General features: G+C 48.1%; 1 protein-coding gene across 3 annotated transcripts; it reads left to right on the forward strand.

Annotated features, from left to right (window-relative positions):
* Nucleotides 1-2,267: 2,267 nt before the first annotated feature.
* SLC66A3 (solute carrier family 66 member 3) lies at nucleotides 2,268-14,188 on the forward strand. Of its 3 annotated transcripts, none has more exons than XR_004352968.1 (7): nucleotides 2,268-2,554; nucleotides 5,289-5,371; nucleotides 5,447-5,516; nucleotides 8,001-8,058; nucleotides 10,468-10,588; nucleotides 11,192-11,361; nucleotides 13,058-14,188. XR_004352968.1 is itself a non-coding variant. In XM_032653448.1 (7 exons), exons 1-7 carry the CDS (start codon nucleotides 2,412-2,414, stop codon nucleotides 13,144-13,146), a joined length of 606 nt encoding a protein of 201 aa, XP_032509339.1. In that variant the 5' UTR covers nucleotides 2,273-2,411; the 3' UTR covers nucleotides 13,147-14,188. The 3 variants fall into 3 exon arrangements, 2 of the variants coding, with proteins under 2 accessions (XP_032509339.1, XP_032509340.1); XM_032653448.1 differs by having other exon boundaries at nucleotides 2,273-2,554; nucleotides 11,320-11,361; XM_032653449.1 differs by lacking the exon at nucleotides 2,268-2,554 and adding an exon at nucleotides 3,051-4,195 and having other exon boundaries at nucleotides 11,320-11,361.
* The last annotated feature ends 580 nt before the right edge of the window (nucleotides 14,189-14,768 follow it).

Below are 14,768 nucleotides of genomic sequence, written 5' to 3' on the forward strand. Positions count from 1 at the left end.
CATCCCATTTCTCCCTTAGACATGGAGAAAGAACTCAGTACCTTTTGGGTTTTCCCAGCGGGTGGCGATGACGGCCAAGTGCGGGCTGGAGCATCAGGGACGGACGGAAGGTGGGGCAGACAGAGGGAAAGCCTCAAATGCCCTGCTGAGGTTCACAGCACAAAACAGCAATCATGGTGTCCACTGAAAGAAAAACACACATGGTAAAAGTTGTGAGTTAAGTTTTTTTTCTTGGTTTTTGAAATGATTTTATTTTTTTAAATAGATCTTTATTGGAGTCTAATTGCTTCACAATACTGTGTTAGTTTCTGTTGTACAACAAAGTGAATCAGCCACATGCATACATACATCCCCATATCCCCTCCCTCTTGCATCTCCCTCCCAAGCACTAGTTGATCTCCCTGTGCTATGCGCCTGCTTCCTACTAGCTATCTATTTTACATTTGGTAGGGTACATATGTCCACGCCACTCTCTCACTTCGTCCCAGATTACCCTTCCCCCTCCCCATGTCCTCAAGTCCATTCTCTATGTCTATGTCTTTATTCCCGCCCTGCCACTAGGTTCATCTCAATATCAAAAAAACAAACAACCCAATCCCAAAATAGGCAGAAGACCTAAATAGACATTTCACCAAAGATGACATACAGATGGCCAAGAGGCACATGAAAAGATGCTCAACATCACTAATCGTTAGAGAAATGCAAATCAAAACTACAATGAGGTATCACCTCACACCGGTCAGAATGGCCATTATCGAAAAATCTAGAAACAATAAGTGCTGGAGAGGGTGTGGTGAAAAGGGAAGCCTCCTGCACTGTTGGTGGGAATGCAAAATGATACAACCACTATGGAGAACAGTATGGAGGTTCCTTAAAAAACTAAAAATTGGATTACCATATGACACAGCAGTCCCACTACTGGGCATATATTCTGAGAAAACGATTATTCAAAAAGAGTCGTGAGTAAAGTTTTATTTGGAGACCTTATTGAGGGCCATAGCCTGGGAGACAGCTTCTCAGATAGCTCTAAGGAACTGCTCAGAAGAGATAAGGGAGAGCCAGGATATATATGAACTTTTTTGCTGGGAAAAACATGTAGTCAAGCATCAAAAGATTACTGCTACACACAAAGAACAGGCATCTGAAGTTAATGATCTTAGGGCTTTTCTCAGAAGATGCAAGAATCTGGGGTCATTAGACGTTTTTCCTTAAATATGCATCTTAAGTAGCTAAAAGGTCAGTAAATCCAACGCACAGAATGCTTCCTGGTTTTCTCCACCCTGAATTCCCCTCAGGGCACACTGGTGGTGGGCAAGTGCAGTGGCTAACAGGCTTGATCCTATAGAACTGGAAGAGCAGGCAGCATGTTTTTCTTTACAGTGGTTTCTGGCATTGGATTTTTGTGACTTTTCTGTTTCGTTGTAACCTTGACTCAGTACCTATACCATTTTGAGCCTGAAAATGCACCCCCAGCCCCTCAGTCTAAGTTACCTTCTTTTGTCAATAGAAATCTATTTTTACCTCCTTAAGAAAAAAATTCACTCTCAAGTGCAAGTCTCTGGAGGGGAGTGTTCAGGGTTAAGGACCAAGTCCTCAGGAAGGAAGCCTCCTGCCCTTGGGGAGGACACGTCCCCACTCTCGGCTGGAGGAAAGCGCGGCCCCGCAAGGACTGTTTCTCCGTATGTAAATCGAGGAGGACGCACGGAAACTAAGTTGGGTCGTTTTAAGTTTTTACCTCTGAAATGCTTAGTGAGAAAAACAAAGGAAAACACTTTTCAGGAGTGAAAAATCCCAACAAAATGGCCCATTCCCCCGTGAGGGGTGCCCCTTTGCCCTCCTGCCGTTCAATTTCTGCCCATCCAACCCGTGGGAAAGCGAGAGACGTCGCCCGCAGGCTCAGAACTGCACGAGTTGGTTTAACACTGAAAAGTGAATCAGCAGCGGTCAGATCACGCAAAGGCCAGCGTTGACCTGCCCCTTGGGCAAGAGGCGGACCCCGGGGCGGAGGGAGAGGGCCTGGGGAGGGGTCGGGGCGAGGTGGGGGACAGACGACTGGGAGGGAAGAGGAGCGGACCCCGGCCGTCTGGACCCGAGAGGGGCGGCTCCAGGCGGAGCGCTCCCGGGGATGGGCCGGGCTAGCGGGGAGGGCGGAGCGACTGCGGGGACGGGGCGGACCTGGGGAGGCTTAGGGGCGAGACCGGCGCCGCGCAGACAAAAGGGCGGGAGAATGGGCCCTGGGCGGGGTTCTGGGCGGGGATCGGGGCGGAGGGGCGGACCCCGACTGAGCGGCCCGGAGAGGGGACAAGGGAAAGCGGAAGGACCGGGCGAGCCCGGCGGCCGAGTGCTGAGCGGCTCCCCTTCGCGCGGCGGCCGGATCCTCTGAGTCTCGGAGTCCCAGCCTCGCCGGCGCCATGGAGACGCGGCTGCTGTGGTTCTGCAACTGGAGCGTGCTGGGCGTGTGCGCGACGCTCAAGCTGCCGCAGATCTTCGCCGTGCTGGGGGCGCGCAGCGCGCGGGGCATCAGCCTCCCGAGCTTACTTCTGGAGCTGGCTGGGTAAGGCCGGGGCGATCTGGAGCCGACGGGAGCCCGGGAGACCCTCGACTCTAATACAGTCGGGGCGGGGGAAGCGGAGCCGAAAGCGCGGGCCTCTCACTTCCCCTCCGAATTTGCTGCTTCCCCCAGCCTTGCGCGGTAACGAAAGACGGCGCACGCCCATTTTACAGATGAGAAAACCGACACTCAAGGAAATCATCACTCCGCCCATTAGTGCCAAAACTAACCATCCAGCTTTGAGCAAGGCCGTTTGCACGTCGAGGCTCTCTCATCTGCATCCTCCCTAAAGCCACCCCCCACCATCCCCGCCTCCGTTCGTGGGTCTCGGTTTCCTCGCTTGTAAAATGAGAGGTTGGACCCTCTGGCTTTTAAAAGTTACACTTTCGGGGCTTCCCTGGTGGCGCAGTGGTTGAGCGTCCGCCTGCCGATGCAGGGGACACGGGTTCGTGCCCCGGTCCGGGAAGATCCCACATGCCGAGGAGCAGCTGGGCATAGCGGCTGAGCCTGCGCGTCCGGAGCCTGTGCTCCGCAGCGGGAGAGGCCACAACAGTGAGAGGCCCGCGAACCGCCAAAAAAAAAAAAAAAAAAAGTTACACCTTTGGGTGCGGGGGGGCGCGGGGTGTCAGAGAACGGAGAGCTTTTTGGAGGGAGAGGAGGACTTGACCTGGACTTGGGCTTTAACTGGCGCTTGAAAAGCGGGAGCCGAGACTGCTCCAAGGCCCGGTTTTTCTATCAGAATCGGGGATGGGTGCCCTGATCCAGTATTTAAAACCCTGAACGTGACAGATGTTAACTAGACTTATTGTGGTGATCAGTTCACAATATGTACAAATATTGAAACATTATGTTGTACACCTGAAACTAATATAATCTTGTATGTCAAATATACCTCAATTTAAAAACAATTTAAAAGTACTCTTTTAAATAAGCAAACTAATAATAATAATAAAGACCTGAACGGTGAAAAGCAGAGTTGTGAGACTTGGTGGGGAAGACATGAACCCAGCAGTCTAGCTCCCTGCAAGGCCGGGCCCCCTCCCCTCTGCTGCTCGCCAGCCCGGGGACCCCAGTTACCCTCCGGCGGTTCTGAGGGCCGGTCCTCAGCAGAAGCAGTCCTCGGAGGGGCAGTGGATCCCGGTTTCCTGGGACAGAAGGAAGGCAGTGGGGAGAGAGGGAGAAACAGGAGACCTCCAGGGCCCAAGGGGTGAGGGGCCACCCTTGGACCTGCGGGGTCCCACCCGGGACACCCCCATCTGAGGGGCCAAACGTAGGATGTGTTTGAGCCACAGGCCCCTTGGGGAAGCACATCCTGCCTCAGAGCCACCCACCCCAGTTCTCTGAGGAAAACAGATAATTACTGGGAGGAGAAGTTCCCCATTTGGGGCGGGGGAGGCCCTGATCTGTACCCCAGGAGGGTAGCCACCTTGGTGTCCTCAGGCAGGAGAGGAGGTAGCCATGTAGAGAAAGGGGCCCTCCAGGCAGGGGGCTTGTGATCAGAAGCCTGGAGGCTGGACTGGAAGGAGTGAGGCCAGAGAAAGAGGCAGAAGACATGACCTTAGGTAACATGTTTAAAGCATCCGTGTGTGCAGATACAGAGCGTGTTGTCCCCATTTCACAGATGCGGAAGCTGAGGCCCCAGAGGTAAGTAACAGACGGGGAGTGTGAGCCCAGCACCCTAGCCCTGGAGTCTGCGCTCCACTTACGGCTCCACACTCAGCAGGTGTTGCCTGGGGGACCAGGCCTGGACCAGGCCTGGCAGCCTCGGGAGGGTGGCTCAGCAGGCGGTGGAGGGGCAAGCGCTGCCTGGGGTCACCCAGAGCGCCGCCTGGGTGAGGGCATGGGGCTTTGTTAACACCACGTCCTGGCTTGGAAGGTGTGAGCCATTAAGTCCACGTGGTCTGTGGAGGTTCTGGCTCACCCTGGGGGAGCAGGGGGCCTGAGGGGTCCTCACAGCCCGAGCGCGGGGATGGAGATAGGCCCTGAGGGGACAGTGAGGGCGTTTAGGTTCTGAGGGAGTCGGCTGGCCAGGGTGTGAGCTGGGGAGGCAGGAAGCTGGGGCCTCTTCTTCTGAGAGGAATGGGACTCTGGGGTCTGTGTCTCCCACCCCTCCAAGCCGAAGCCTCTCCAGTGCTCGAATTTTCTTGAGGAACTGAAGAGTTGTCCCTTCCGTCCCCACCGCCAGCCTGGGCAGCACTCTGGGAGGCCACCAGACTCATCTAGGGATGTCCTTCGTCTTCAAAACATGGCCTCCCCAGCTCGCTGCTGGGCCCTACGTGCTCAGTCACTTAGAAGCCCTGCCCAGGAACCCCACCCAGGGATGGCTCTCAGCCCCCCTCAGATATCTTTCTCGGCCTGTGTGGCTTCTTGCCTGCGACCTTCTGAGGGATCTGCCTGGGGCCTCGAAAGAGCCCAGCCTTAGAGACAGGCAGGCCCGGGTCCAGAAAGCCCTGTCTCTCCTCATCCTGGTCAGTGGTTCTGTAAAATTCATAAAATTTGTCTGTAACTGACCATCCAAGGGACTTGACAGACACCAGTGCCCAGCTTCAGAAATCGGGGAGATGATTAAAAATTGATACTTCATCCTTCTTAACCTGTACCTCTCTCCTTGACATTTGCAGACTCCCGCCACCAGTTCTAGGGTTTTGCAAATGAACCTGTGCTCCTGGGTGGCGGCCAGGCCTCCCAGCTGTGGGTCAGGTTGGTCCGAGCTCAGATGCACCCTCCCTCTCCCCAGGTTCCTGGTCTTTCTCCGGTACCAGTGTTACTACGAGTACCCACTGCTAACCTACCTGGAGTACCCCATCCTCGTCGCACAAGGTAAGCGACCCCCCTGCGCCCAGCCTCGGCCCTCGGGGCCCCTCCTTCTTCTCACTCGGAGCCTTTCTTTTCCAGATCTCATCCTCCTGCTGTGTGTCTTCCATTTCAAGGGGGATGTGAAACAGGCAGCACCATACATCGTCCTGTATCCTTTCAGCATCTGCGAATCCCAGATGGAACTGGGGGTGTTCCTTGCTAACAGGATGTTATTAAGCAGGGTCCTTTACCAGATATGTATTCTTTTGGTGTAACTAAAAAAAAAAAAAAAAAAATCCCCAATGCGAGATTCCACATGAGCAAATATCTCCACAGCCTAGAGATGCTCTAGAACAGTCCCTGCCCAGGGGCCACCCCTCTGAGACCAGGGAGCCCCATGGTGCCCTGACCCACCAGGTAGACTTAGTACCTCACTGCTGAGCTGCAGAAGCACTCCTGCTAAGAGCGACATTGTCCAAATGTATTCTTTAGGGAAAGGGAGATATTTCTTCCTTCCCCCGCAATGTCCCCACGTAATAACGAGCATGTCTGGCATGTAACACGCTGCCGCTAACACACTTGGTCGTCTTGGCTTCTTACTGCCTGTTGGTGGGTCTGGGCTCCTGATGGCCGGTTCAAAGTCAAGACGTTAGGAAGGTCTCCGTGGATTCTGGTCAGTGACACAGACCTATCCCTGCTCACATCACTCAGCGTCTCCTGTGAACGAGGGCCAGCCTTCCATCTCACTCTCCTTATAAAAACTCTTTTATTCTCTTGTTGAACTTCACTCTCCTTCAAAGGCCAAGAAAGCCTTTTAAATGGCAGTCAGTTAATCCTGCCACATCTGTGAAATGATCTGAGCTGTTTATTTATATGTCTTCAGGGTGGAGGAAAGAGGGAGGGGACGGCCAGGCCCCGTCTGCACTGAGCATGTGAGGAGGCGGGCGTGGAGTGGTGGGAACTCCCAGTGCCACTGCCATCGGAGTGGCCTTGGGCACTGGCCTCTAAGCTGCAGTTGCCCCGTCTGTGAAGACGGATCATAATGCCTACCTTTTAGGGTTGTTTCCGGAACGAAAATACCAGAAGCTCAGGACAAGCTGAGGAGGCGGCAGGGTCGTGGTGGCTCTCGTGCTAAAAGCCTGTCTGCAGAGGGAAGCTGGGTGCGGACTGAGTCCTGACCCTCTGCTGTTCAATGGAGTTGTAAGCCCCCTGACTCAGTTTCCCTCTGCAAAAAAGAGGGATCGTGTGGCTCTACTGCCCCTCAACACTTCAAGGTCAGCCCCAGCTGGTTAAAGGTTTTTGAAAACAGAAGTACTTTGAAGAAATGAAAAGCATGGTGTGATTTACTTTTTAAATAAAATGCAACAGCTTATCTTTGTGCAAATGGTGAGGCTGTAGATTAGAAAACTTGGGTACTGATGGCAACTCTGTAGTATCGGCAAGATGTTTTATGACCTCCTTCTGCCAGTTGTGACTTACGGAGAGCCGATAAGCAGGGCAGCCATATTAACAATGCATTTTTTTTAAAAAGTAATAGTATGTCCCAGATATTACACAGGACATACTTGTGCTAAAAAAGTATTTGTTGTTGAGCTGAAATTCAAATTTAACTTGGTGTCCTGTATTTTTATTTGCTCAATCTGGCCACCCTACAAATGAGTCACCTCTAGGATCTCAGTTGCTGCTACTACTGCGGAAGTTTTGTAAAATGTATAGTTGGAATGAATGGAACGAGGTGCGGTGGGGCAGAATTGGCCAACATTAGTTTAAGACTTGAATTAGTGTTCAAAAGCAAGATTCCATCCACCTGGATTCAGGCTGCCTTTCTGGTGTTGACTAGTATCTAGTTCTACTGACTTTGAGCACAGGGCATTGTCTATTTCAATCTCTTCATTTAAATAATGTTATTAATCATCATCACAGCTGCCTGTTGGGTCCCTACGATGTGCCACAAAGCCATGAGAAGGTAGATAGGGCAAGGGATGTTAAGTCAATTTTGCAGATAAGCAAACCAAGGCCCAGAGAAGGAAAATGACTTGCCCAAGCCCACAGCAGAGACTCCTGGCCGTCCCCTCCCTGGCCTGGCCACCACCCCCCTGTGTTTGCTTCTGCTTCTCTAGCCGGGCTGTCTTCCTGCAGCATCAATGAGCTTGATGAAAAGCTGGTATCATTCCTCCCATCTCCTAGCGTCGCTCACCCCAGCCGTGTCATTTTTACACTGGAGTTAGTGGGAAAGAGGAAATCGGCAAACAGCTTCACGCGACACCAGTTTTGCAGAAGACACGTGCTTTATCATTTGAACCTAAGTGCTTCACTGTTGACATTACGTTGGAGAGGTCTGCATGGTCAGGAGTTAAACTGGCGGTTAAAATCATCAGGGACGTTCCCAGCCCTAGGATCGGTCCGAGAACACAAGGTTCTTTGTAATTTTCTTCCAGAATCTGCTTCTGTGCTTTTGAGCTCCTAGAAGGTGTTCACTTGGATCATTTTTGTCTTTTCCGAATCTGACGAGGTCTAGCAGAGCTGTTCCCAGTTCCACACTTAGCTTAGGTGTGTAACCTCTCTGGTCTCGGTTTGTTTCCACACGCACGGGGTTGGGAGGGGAGTGGAGCTGCCGGCCAAGCCACTGCCGTGTCCCTTAGCACATGGTAAGCTGTGTGTCTGCTTGGTTCATCCTCACCCTGCAGAAGTGGATCATAGATCTGGCCATGGTGAGTAAATCGCCCATGGAGAAGAAAGTGTGTTCACAGCAGTCTGTCTACCTCTTCTCTCCACGCCACCTGCCCTGCAAAAAACTTTATAGATCAAATGTTCAACCTGCTCATTTTTCAGCTGTACCAAAGGATGGTGGGATGGAAGCCCAGTGCTATCCAAATATTAAGAACATTATTCTCACTTAAATGTACGGCACAATTGTTTTACTTCCCTTTTTTTTGGGGCCCTAGAGAACCGGATTGGGATTGGGTAGGTAGCAGTAGAATGAAGAACTGAGCATAAATTAAAGAGTTTCAGGTTATTATCAGGTAAATAATTACATGTGGGCCACGTACTCATTATTTTTCTAACTTCTCCCCCGCACTTTTTTTTTTCTTCCTTGGAAAAGGGTAAGCCCTATACTCTTTTTCCTTGCTTGGTTAAGGGCCAAAAATTCCCTGCTGTGAGAATAGGATTCTGGCCGCGGGTCAGGAAGCATTTGACCAAGTGGTGGCTGACGTGAACTTTTCCACCCAATGGGAAAAGAAGCAGAACTAATCGGTGGTCACTGCCTGCCACACCCAGACTCCTGAACTTCCACCCATTCTCCCTCCAACATCTGGTTGGAAAGTGGACTTGGCTCTCAACCTTATGACATACGGAAAGCCGATTAGTAGGGTTACCACACTGACAGCGAATAATTTTTTAGTATAATTATGTCCCAAATATTACATGGGACAAACTTGTGCTAAAAAATTATTTGTCGTTGATTTGAAATTCAAATTTAACTGGGAGTCCTGTATGTTTGCTAAATCTGGCCGCCCTACAAATAGGTCATCTCTAGGCTCTTCGGAGCTGCCACTGTGGTCATGTGGGTGCAGGTCTGGTTGTTTGGGGGGTGATGTTCCTTCACCCCCAGGAACGTCATTCCTGGAATATGCTGCTATAGGCTCGTCAGGAATCAGGTCCAAAGGCTTCGGGTTTTTCTGTTTCTTCTGTTCCCTTCTCAGCGAATGCTCTATTCTGACCACACGGTGATGCTCTAATCGTGCATAAACTGTAGTTCCTTTTTCCCTTGTCAAGCAGGGACTGTCCACAACACGTGTTTCCTGGGTGCCAACTCGACAGCAGCCACTGGGGCCTCGGGACAGGGTGGCTGGCTTGAGGGTCCTGGAGCCCCAGAGAGGAGAAAGAGCTTGGGTTTCAGAGCTCTTCTATAACCCAAGTTATAGAAGGTTTACAGTTCTATGGCTTTCAAGAGCGAGTCCCAATTCGGACCGACAGATGGTTTCCACAGAAGTCCTACATTGTACTTTCGTGGTTAGATAAATTGATAAATCACCTCCTCTTAGTTCATTCACAAAGATCTGATTAAAGTACTTAAAAATGACCGGCGTGGGCTTCCCTGGTGGCGCAGTGGTTGAGAGTCCGCCTGCCGGTGCAGGGGACACGGGTTCGTGCCCCGGTCCGGGAAGATCCCACATGCCGCGGAGCGGCTGGGCCCGTGAGCCATGGCCGCTGAGCCTGCGCGTCCGGAGCCTGTGCTCCGCAACGGGAGAGGCCACAGCAGTGAGAGGCCCGCGTACCGCAAAAAAAAAAAAAAAAAAAATGACCGGTGCAACAGTCTGAGCACCCTTCACCTTTCCCGTCCTGTTCTCTACTAGACTCTGTGTTACGGGAAAACCTAACAATCTGCATTTGAATGTGTATCATAAGGTTGTGCAGGCCTTGGTTATGCCCCCAAACAAGACCACTTCATGATTCTAAAGACGGGAAACCAGCTGACGGGGTGTTTCAGCTGATGTAAAGCCTGGTGAACGGCAGCCTGGGCCCGGCTTAGGGTGGAGGGTGCTATACTCTTACCTTGCTGGGGAGCAGAGGGCAGGAGCCTCACCACGTGGCTCATCAGAACAGCCAGAAACCCAGAGCCCATGCGCTCCAGCTTGCTGCTTTGAGTTTCTGAGTCTGTCAGTGCAAAGCAGCATGGTTCCCCCCAGGCTCTAAAAACACCATAATATCTATACATCTATTTGTTATTGGCAGGTGGGGACAGATAAGCCTTTGTAGCCATTGCAGATTCTTTCCTACTCTCAGCTTCCAATTACCTGCTGCCCATCAGTTGCTCACTAAGCAGTGGAATTGGTGGGTTGTACATAAATGTCCCACTGCTGCGTCCATTCTTCATCACGAAACATGGGTTTTGTCCTTGTACAAGTTGGTTATTACTTGACATGAGAATTTGGCTTCAGAAGCGATTTCAGGGAATTCCCTGGTGGTCCAGTGGTTAGGACTCAGCACTTTTCCGCAAGCCACACGACGCAGCCAGAAAAAAAAAAGAATGCTTTAAGTATCTGGTGCTCTTTCAGTATCTAGTTTCTGGTGAAAGTAAGGAACTCCTAACTTTCTCCTGTTTTATCTTCAAACAGAATTTATGTACTTTCATCAGTGCAGCCAGTAAGTTTGCACAGCTCCAGTACCTGTGGAAAAGCAGGGACTCGGGAGCCGTGAGTGCCGCCACGTGGAGCCTTGCTTCATATACCTGTGCGGGTAAGAACAAGCCTCTAATTGGTGGGGTGTCCTTTGTCAGTGTGGGGTGTCTACCCAGAGGAGTGCGTTACGTCATAGACCCTTGAGCTTAAATCCTTCGCAAGTAACTATTCAGATAGACCCTCCCAGTGTATCCATATTTACAAGGCTGATTTAATGCACACCACTCTCCATTTTCTGCCAGTTGCTAAAAAAAAGTGAAAGCGCTTTTCTCCAAAAGTCTGGCCTAATATTAACAGTCCTCTCTTGTTGTTTGAAAAGCAACATGAGTTTGGTTATACTGAATCCACTAGCTTGTTTTCAAAATGTGAATGTTTATGATGTAACAGATTCGAGAGACGAGAATCACACATTGGCTTTTGCGAGTGAATATAATTTGCAGCAGTGGAGTTTTTCTGGAGCCATAGTGCTTGGTCTCAACTTTAGAATTTCCACTGCTCATTTGGATTCTTGCAGGAACTACCTAAAATGAATACATGCTATATTTAGGTAGGAACATTTAAAAAGTTCGGAGCTATTACATTAATTAATTTACTAGTTTTAGATATTTGAATTATACTTCATGTTTCGTCTATATCTTAAAGGCCCATTTTCTCCATCCAGGGTTCTCTTCTACCCAGATCTTTCAAGAACAGTTAGCATATATTCCTGCATTTCAAACGGAAAGATATTAGCTGAATACCAGAATGTCTGAGAAGTTGATATTTATTGCTGAAATTTTGCTTTTACAGCAAGAATAATGACAACTTTAATGACCACCAGTGATCTGACAAGTAAGCAAAATATTTTTCTGCCCACTTGCCTTTTGAATTTTACGCCCTCTGTGCCTCCTTCACTTGTAAACTGTCTTAGGGTTTAACGGAGCCAGTTGGCCCCACTGGAGGCCAGCGACGATACACTCTTGGTCCTCATCAGTCACCGTGTATGGTATTAAGCATCTGCTTGCTGTACCTGGGATAGAATATGCACAAGATAGTAGATTCCTATCTTCGTGAAGCTTCCACACCAGCAGTGGAAATGAAGTGAAGTCATCACACAATTAACTATTGAAAAATACTGTGAAACATTTTTTGAAAGAGTAGGACAGGATGAGCACCGAACATGGGAACCTGAGCTAGTTGGAGGGAGCCGGGGAGATTAAGTTGAAGAGAGAGATCGGGAGGAGGGACGAGACTGCTACCAGGAGCAGCATGTGTGGAGGTCATGAGCAAAGAGGATGGAGGGAGCACCAGTGGGGCTGGCGGGAGAGCATGGGGGCGAGTCTAATGCGAGGGAAGGAGGTGGTGGTGGCCAGATGGTCCAGAGCCTCAGAGAATTGCCCACAGGCAGCAGGAAAGGCAGTGACGTAATCATTCGACTCCATGTTCTTGTTCTGTTATTTTTAAAGGAATACTGTGATGGAGGAGGAAATAAAATATACCTGGGTTAACCTAAAGAGAATTTCATTAATTCCTTAGGTTGAGTTTTCAACTCCCAAATTAAGCATATACAGTTTTGGAAAATGATTAAAACAGGTGGTGTCACCCATTCTATGGAGACTAGAAATATGTCCCTGGCGTGTAGACCTTTTAAATAAGCTAATCATCGTCTGAGAAACATCACTACGGAACAGCAGGGTGCATTTGCTAGTCCCTTCCCGGAGGCTTTTATCTTTGGTTCAAATACTTTCCATCAGCTCTGAGAGAAGGAGTAAAAGTGTTCTGGCCAAAGCATGAACTTGGGTCAAGTGGGGAAGGGAAAAGAGACCTGAGTCTTCCCTACAGGACTTCAAGAATTCTCTGCTTGGAAAGGAGAGTCGAACCATAATTAAGCAACAAAACAAACCTCATGTTAACTGTGATTTGTTCTGTATCTAAGGGGACAGCTGTTCCTGAAAGCGATCAGTAGATCTGAGAATAATCTTTTAAAAACAGTTCAGCTATCTTAAGTGTCTTACAGCCCCAAAGATACATTAAACCTCATAAACCTTATTTATCAGGAGAGTGTTTGTCAAGTCACGAAGGTTATTTTTCTCTTTTTAACAAAGAGCCACATTTTCATGGTTACCTCAATACAAAACATGCTTTGACGTTTGGGCTAGTTTTTCACAATTACCTTAACTGAGTGCGGTGTACCACCTTTGCTTAATTAACATGGAATGTTCTGAGACACCATCACCCTCAAGACTTAGAAAATGAGTAATGGGGTTTTAAGAAGTTGTAATATTCAACAACCAGAGTCAGATTCCTCCAAATTAAGCATTTAGGATGAAATTATTCATGAAATCAGGCCAAGTGACCAAAGGTAGTCATGATAGGAAGATCTCTTTTCCAGAAATATTTGGAACCAAAGTTGTTCAAAAGTCCACATGACCCATAGTTCTGTTTCATTTGGGGGGCGGGGGGTGGGCTTCTCCTTAGAGAAGGTGATTTTGTTTTATGTGAAAACAGTATTTTTTAACACATACTTCTTCTTTTTGACTGATTTCAGTTCTCATACGTTTTGTGATCATGCTGGCCTTAAATACATGGGTAGCAGCTACAATACTTCACTACCAGACCGACGTGAAGTCTGAATGATGGATATATTATTCCCACATACAGAGTGGATTTTGAATAACTGTACCAGAGGGGAAAAAAAGCTCATTGCTAAACCAGGTCTTTTATAAATTTAGCCAACCGTGCCAAAGGTATTTTAGACTTGGAAGAGCCCGCTTAAACGCTTGTTTAAAAACATCGATTTTTAAAATCCCTGTCCCCACTTCATTAGGTTAAGGTAGGGCTCAGACATCTGCATTTCTGAGAAGGCTGCTGATTGATGGAAGCCTCCCAAGAAGCCCATTTTGAGGAGACAGCGTTGACCCTTATTCTTAAAGTCATGATTAAGTTCCCTCCGAAGAGCTAACTACATCTACTTCTCAGCTTTCACAATCTTTTAAAAAATAAATCCTCTCCACAACACAAACATGAATGGAGTGGGATTTTGCTCAAGTGGAATTGTAGTAAATTACCAGAGTTCACTTTCTGGGACTAATGTTTAATTGTAATATAGACATAACAGGATGGCCTTATTGTATCGTATTACTGTATAATACCTCCTTAGGTTACAGCAAGGATACGAAGGCAAGCAAAAATTTAACTGGCTTGAATTCATATACCAAAGTAATCCACAGTAACTTCACACTGTGCCTTCAAGTAATTCGTAACAAAAGGTACCTGCAGTCTCTACTCATGAAGAGGCAATCCCAATATACTTTGATTCAAGCACAATGCTGCCGTCTTTAAAAGGATCACACCTACACCACACCACTACTGGAATCTGGTACAAAATACACCTGACCTCGACCAGGTTTTGCCTATTGGAAGTATATGCAGTGCAGGGTATTGCTGGGGTCTACCAAGTTCTTATGGATTTTATTCTCACTGTAGTGTCATACTCTGAACGTAATGCTAAGATTACTGGACACTGTGTTTTCCTGTAAAAGCTTATCAACTCTAACATTTTAAGAACTCTCTTTCCCCTAATAATTGAAGGGCATCATTCTATTATATGCAGTAAGTAAATGATGCTTACTAGAAAATGTTTGTTTCCTATGTAAAATAAACTTTATTTTGAACTCTTCTGAGTCTTAAAACTCAATTGTTTAAACGTGATTAGGTTTAGGTTATGTAAAGTGCAGTTTTAAAAAATATAAACTGTGGTTAATCCTTTTAGAACTACTGCTTGGGACCAGCAGGAAGAGAAACGTGGCATCTAAAAGTAAATAATAAATCACTCTGTAGTTTAAAAAATCATAGTTATCATTTAAGAAAATCCAAATGAGTCTTTTCTCATATGCAGTTATAATCTGACCATTAGTATAAATTATGTGATTTTTAGTCCAACATATTTTATTTAGATATACTTTATCAATGCTTAAAGCAACTCCTTAAAGAAAATATACTATCCTAGGTGAAGAGTTCTCCATTTCTCCCCTTTGGGGGGGAAAGGAACAAACATTAGAGCTACCTGATATTCTACACACGTCATCATACTTAATCCCGCAACAACCCTGTAAGTGAACAATCTCCATGTTACAGATGAAAACACTGAAGCCCAGACTGCATAGCCTGTGCCAGATCAGATGGTTAGCAAGTATCCTAGAAAAGACCCAAAAAAGTGCTTTCTAGAAAACCACCTGTCAGCACAGCATTCCTAAGAG

Source organism: Phocoena sinus, chromosome 13, assembly GCF_008692025.1.
Source record: "Phocoena sinus isolate mPhoSin1 chromosome 13, mPhoSin1.pri, whole genome shotgun sequence".
Lineage (NCBI taxonomy): Eukaryota > Metazoa > Chordata > Mammalia > Artiodactyla > Phocoenidae > Phocoena > Phocoena sinus.